This window comes from Mus caroli, chromosome 16, assembly GCF_900094665.2.
Source record: "Mus caroli chromosome 16, CAROLI_EIJ_v1.1, whole genome shotgun sequence".
Lineage (NCBI taxonomy): Eukaryota > Metazoa > Chordata > Mammalia > Rodentia > Muridae > Mus > Mus caroli.
The window spans coordinates 17752850-17757849 of record NC_034585.1 but is presented as its reverse complement, the minus strand read 5'-3'; the positions used below and the strand labels follow the sequence as shown (position 1 = coordinate 17757849).

The 5000-nt window shown below is 51.0% G+C and overlaps 1 protein-coding gene across 8 annotated transcripts in view; it reads right to left on the bottom strand.

Moving 5' to 3' along the window:
• Vwa5b2 (von Willebrand factor A domain containing 5B2) overlaps positions 1–5000 on the bottom strand; it is a 15940-nt gene that overhangs the window by 7607 nt on the left and 3333 nt on the right. For 6 of the 8 annotated variants that reach the window (XM_029470397.1, XM_029470399.1, XM_029470401.1 and 3 more), the window contains 8 exons: positions 3333–3564; positions 3020–3177; positions 2247–2378; positions 1878–2002; positions 1369–1524; positions 614–724; positions 320–528; positions 127–238 (listed from right to left, as the gene is read on the bottom strand). In XM_029470397.1, the coding sequence (XP_029326257.1) occupies positions 127–238; positions 320–528; positions 614–724; positions 1369–1524; positions 1878–2002; positions 2247–2378; positions 3020–3177; positions 3333–3564 (1235 nt within the window). The remainder of the gene's footprint in view (positions 1–126; positions 239–319; positions 529–613; positions 725–1368; positions 1525–1877; positions 2003–2246; positions 2379–3019; positions 3178–3332; positions 3565–5000) is intronic. The other 2 variants (XM_029470402.1, XM_029470404.1) reach the window with 1 other exon arrangement.

Here is a 5000-nt window from a genome sequence, read left to right as displayed (position 1 = left end):
GGGTGAGAGAGACTGGACTAGGAAGTTCTGGTGAGAGTGCCAAGACCAGGCTTCCTTTCAGATTTTGTGTATAACTCTAGAGAGAGACCTCCAGGAGTAGGTGAGCGAGCATAGGCTCACACTCACCTTAGGCTGAAGTCTCTCCCCGGGCCTCAGGAAGTAAGCCTGCCCTCTGCTGAGGACAGACAAGTCATGAAGCAGCTGGCGGCAGGCAGGTGCCAATGCAAAGGAGAAGCACCTGGCAGGGGAGGGAAGTAGCTGCTACATTCAGGAGTATCTTAGGGCTATCAGTCTTAGCTAGTTACATCTGCCACTCTACCTGGCTGCCCCTCTGTGCCACCTCATAAACTCCAGGGCTTGGTGAGTGGTGGCAGCCGTTGGCGAGGCAGCAGTGATCAGGAACAGCTGTCGAGGGTAGGCCCTGTGCTGGGGCTGCCCTAAGGCCCAATCCAATACAGCCAACATATCAGGGGGACCACTCATAGTCTGAAGAGTCTCAATGCTCTCGCAGATCAGCTGCACAGTGTCCTGGAGACAGAGGTCTTAGGCTGGGCTGGGCTGGACTGGACTGAAACCTCTCCATAGAGCCCCCCAAAGCCTGACCCATACTCACATCACTGCAAGGCCGGCTCTCTGGGAAGAGTGGCTGTACCAATGTCCCAAATATGGCTAGGTTGACTAGCGTCTGAGCTGGGAGAGATTTTACAGCCAAAACAATGGCATCCTGGAGAAAGCCAGAATGGAAAAAAACATGAGAAGCCCTACTGGCACTGGTAGAGAACAAGGAATACCAGATTGTTTATCTTCTTCAAGCTGTAGTTAAACAGGGGGCTGGCTGAGGTAACCAGAGAAGCCCTGAACATATGAGGAAGTGGGTCCCTGGGAACAGACGGAAGCCTTGAAGTATGTGAGAGACATTTGGGTGTGGGGACTCTCTGGAGGAGTGTGTGTATGTGAGAGAGAGAGAGAGAGAGAAGTTTTTGTCTCTGTGTCTGGCTTACAGAGTATGACTCTGTAGAAAAGAGAGACCTCTTTGGCACCAGAGACGGTGGCATACACCTTTAATCCCAGCACTCGGGAGACAGAGGCAGGTGAGTTCAAGACCAACCTGGTATACATAGTGAGTTCCAGGACAGCCAAGGTTATATAGACAGACCCTGCCTCAATGAGTCAAAAAGAGTGGCTCTTGGAGTCTGGGAAAGACATGTGCATGTATGAAAGAGGCAGAGGTAAAATGTGCTCCCCCTCTGGTAGATTGTATGTTAAGCAACAAGATAACTCCTGGCCTCAAAAGGCTACCTATGCCTACCTCAGCTGCTGCCAACCCCTGCTCCCATGCCTAGGGTAGCCACATTGAGCCCCACATGCCTTGTGTCCTGCACCACTGCCATCTAACAGGAAGAGGAGCTCCCGGGTAGCTGCATTCAGGTGTCCAGGCTTAGAGCTCAGGTCTGGGCAGAAGTTCAGCACCAGCACAGGGTTCAGCAAGATGTCCTTATGGAAACGTCGCTGCAGGAACCAGACCTGAGCACAGGAGCCTGCGTTAGCCTGAGCCAGGGGCAAGGCAGATCTGTCCAGGTGGGACAGAGGGACCAAGCCTTGGGGACTTTTTCTATCCGATTCACTTAGAGGGGCTCTCTTTTGAATGATAGCATGGGTGTTGTCTATCTACATTAGATCTCCTTCCACCCTCAAAAGGTTATCTCAGAGAGATTCATGCAGGGCTTTCTAGGACTATGGATGCTCTCTGTGATAGTGGAAGCACCTACTGAGAGAGCAGACTGAGAACAGAGGCCCCTCATCCTGACATGGTCCATCTTCCTATTTCTTATGTACAGTTTCAGCCAGTACCAAAGCTTGGCCTTACATAGCCATACCTGCCGTTCCCCACCACTGTCTCTTTGCTGCAACCTCTGGAAGTCACGGCGGGCCCTCACTTGGGCCTCATATTCTGCTGAACTCAAGCTGCCAGTCTCCAGCATCAAGTGTGGCTGATGGGGCTCTGAAAAGAAGAGGCACAGCCCTGTCAGGTAGCCCCTGCCCCTGAAACCCCAGGCTGACCAGCCCTTCTGTCTTCAGAAGACTCCAGCATCCTCCAAGATGACCTGGCCCCGTCTTGCTCGGGGTTCCGAACTGTCGTTGAAAACTGCTTCCATGCCATTCCTAAGCATATCAGAGCTAGCCTACTATGTGCCCCATCTCTCACAACTGGGGTGTGCTGGCCTACTGTGTGCCCCATCTCTCACCACTGGGATGCAAGAGGATCTCCAAAGCCCGATCACACTGGTGGCCCTCTGCCAGGGTGACACGGATAGTTGCTGCAGAGCTGGCATGAGGGAGGGCATCTGCACGCAGAGCATGAGAGGGGCTCTCCAGGCCTGAGGAACAGAAGTAAAGAGGGGTCAAAGTCACTTCACTTTAGGCCCCAAGACGGTGGCTACGGGCAGGGATTATAGCTGATTTAGCTGAGTGCTCAGAGTCTTATCTTATACAGACTTACAGAAGGCTTATACAGGCTTATACAGACAAGGAAGGACTTATCTGCTTAAAGGGGCTAGAATGTGGTGAGTTCCCAGTTCTGTGCTGGAGCTGGTCAGAAAGTTACATAGTCAATTAGCATCCTTCTTCTCCCCCCCCCCCACCTCTTACACAAAGAAAATCCTTTACATGGACCAGGACCACTGTATCTCTCTTGATACTGATGAATGGAGTAGTATATAAATTAATGACATTGTTAAAACTAGTGTGGAAACCAGTCTGGCACAGGCAGTGGAGGCAGGGGGCTCAGGAATGCAAAGTTATCCTTGGTTACATAACAAGTTTGAGCCAGCCTGGACTATATGAAACTCTGTCTCAAACCAACAAAAGAGCAAACAGGCTAAACCAAAAACTACTAATTAGTGCTTCCCAAGACAGGCAGCTGTCTTCTTTTTACTTCTGTCCTCTCGCCTCTGAGCTGCAAATTATTCCCCAGTCTGACAATAATGACAGGGAGGCTAGGCTAGACCAGATAGCCCACCTGCCAACAGACATGGTCCGGTCACTAGCATCTCGAAAGAGAAGGTATACGGAGCAGGACAGCGGGCAGGGCCTGAGAACACGTCCGGAGGGGCAGTTGGTTGCTCCCAGGTCGGCCTTTCCTCCTCAGGGCTGCCTACCCCAAAGCAGCTGGTGGGGCTAGAGGGGAGCATGAGGAGGGGTGTTAGGCTTTTGTGAAAGTCACTAACCTTTCTGGCTGACTGGCCCCCTCCCTGCTTCACTCAGTCTAGCCCCTAGGACTCCCTCTCCCACAACAGACCCAGAGAACTTGAGGGAGGGATGAAGAGAATCACCATAGGCCCAACCTGTCGTCACAGAGCCCCGGAGACCTGGGGGACCCTGGCAGGTTTGGCTGGGCCAGTGGGGTGAACACAGTGGGCAGGGCCACATGCATCACCCCATCAGGCCTGGAGGGCAACTCCCGGCTGCTGCACAGGGTCACTGTCATGGTACCAGCTGCAGCCACAAGGCCAGTGGGCAACACCAGTGTGGACCGGGCTTGGGCCAGATTCAAGACAAGATGACCTATGATAAGTAAGAAAAGGTTTCAGAGAGCACTAGAAGGGGGCAGAGAAAAGGATATCAGTAGGGAAACTGAGGCACAATGCCAGGCAAAGCAGGACTTTGTAGTGGGCAAGGCACATGAGGCAGGATGACACATGAGGTGAATGATGGTGGGAGAGTCAGGTTGATAGAAGGAATGGGTGGGCTATCAACAGCTTGTGCTCTTGCACAAGGGAATAACGGAATAACATGACTGGAGGACTGATGAAAAGGGGTGTTTCCACTCCTAAGATCCTGGAAAGCCATTCTTCCACTGTTTAACTTTAGTTTGCAATCACCCTAAAGAGCCTCTCTTGTGGACTGACACCTCCCTCTAGACAGGGGACCTGACGTGTTCACAGATTCTCTGCACCTCTGCTCTGAAAGGTCTCACCAGTACTCACTAAGGTGGCTCCTGGGCTCTACCTTTTCAAAGAGGTGAAGGGCAGCAGTGTGCTTAGAAGCAGGTTGAAGGACACAAAATGGCATTTACATGCAAAGCACAGGCTCTGTTGTAGCCTTGAGGTGGGGGGTCAGGGTGGGAGGGAGGGAGGATAGGGAATGGGGGAGTATTTTAAAAGATTTGCCACTGCTACTGGATGTGACTACACAGTCTGGTCCCAGTTCACCTTTGCAGCCTTGTTTTGCTTTATCTAACAATCATTTGTTCATCTTTTCCAGAAATACTTGCTGGACAAGATAAAAGGAAGAAAAAAGATCCAATAAGAAAAAAAAAAAAATCCAGCACTTGGGAGGCAGAGGCACACGGACCAGCCTGGTCTACACAGAGAAACCCTGTTGTGTTTTATAAAAAAAATCAGGATATGTTTTGTTGAGCCAGGTATGGTGAGGTGGGAGGGGTGCCTTGGCAGTCCATGCTGAGGCATCCCTTCTCCCTAAGGTACCAGCCATAGGATGGGTATAGTGTAGAATAGTTTATTTAGGGCATGGGAAGGGGAATTGAGGAGTGAGTAGAGTCAGAGAAAGACACACACACACACACACACACACAGAGAGAGAGAGAGAGAGAGAGAGAGAGAGAGAGAGAGAGAGAGAGATTGGTATGGTGGCTTTCGACTTTAATCCTAGTACTTGGGAGGCAGAGTCAGGCAGATCTCTGAGAGTTCAAGGCCAGACTGTCCTGCCAGTAAGAAGAATAGAGTCAGGTTTTGAGTCTCAGCTCTGTGACTTCTAATTGTGTCATTTGACAATCTTCTTGGGAACCCTTCATTTCCTCATCCATAAAATGGAGAACATAATTATATCTGAAAGATTATGGTGATGAATAAATGAATAACTAATGCAAAGCACCCATTTAAGGAGCATGGCCACTGCTTTTGTTCCCAATAAGAGGTCGAAGGAGCCAGGCAGTGGTGGTGCATGCCTTTAATCCCAGCACTTGGGAGGCAGAGGCAGGC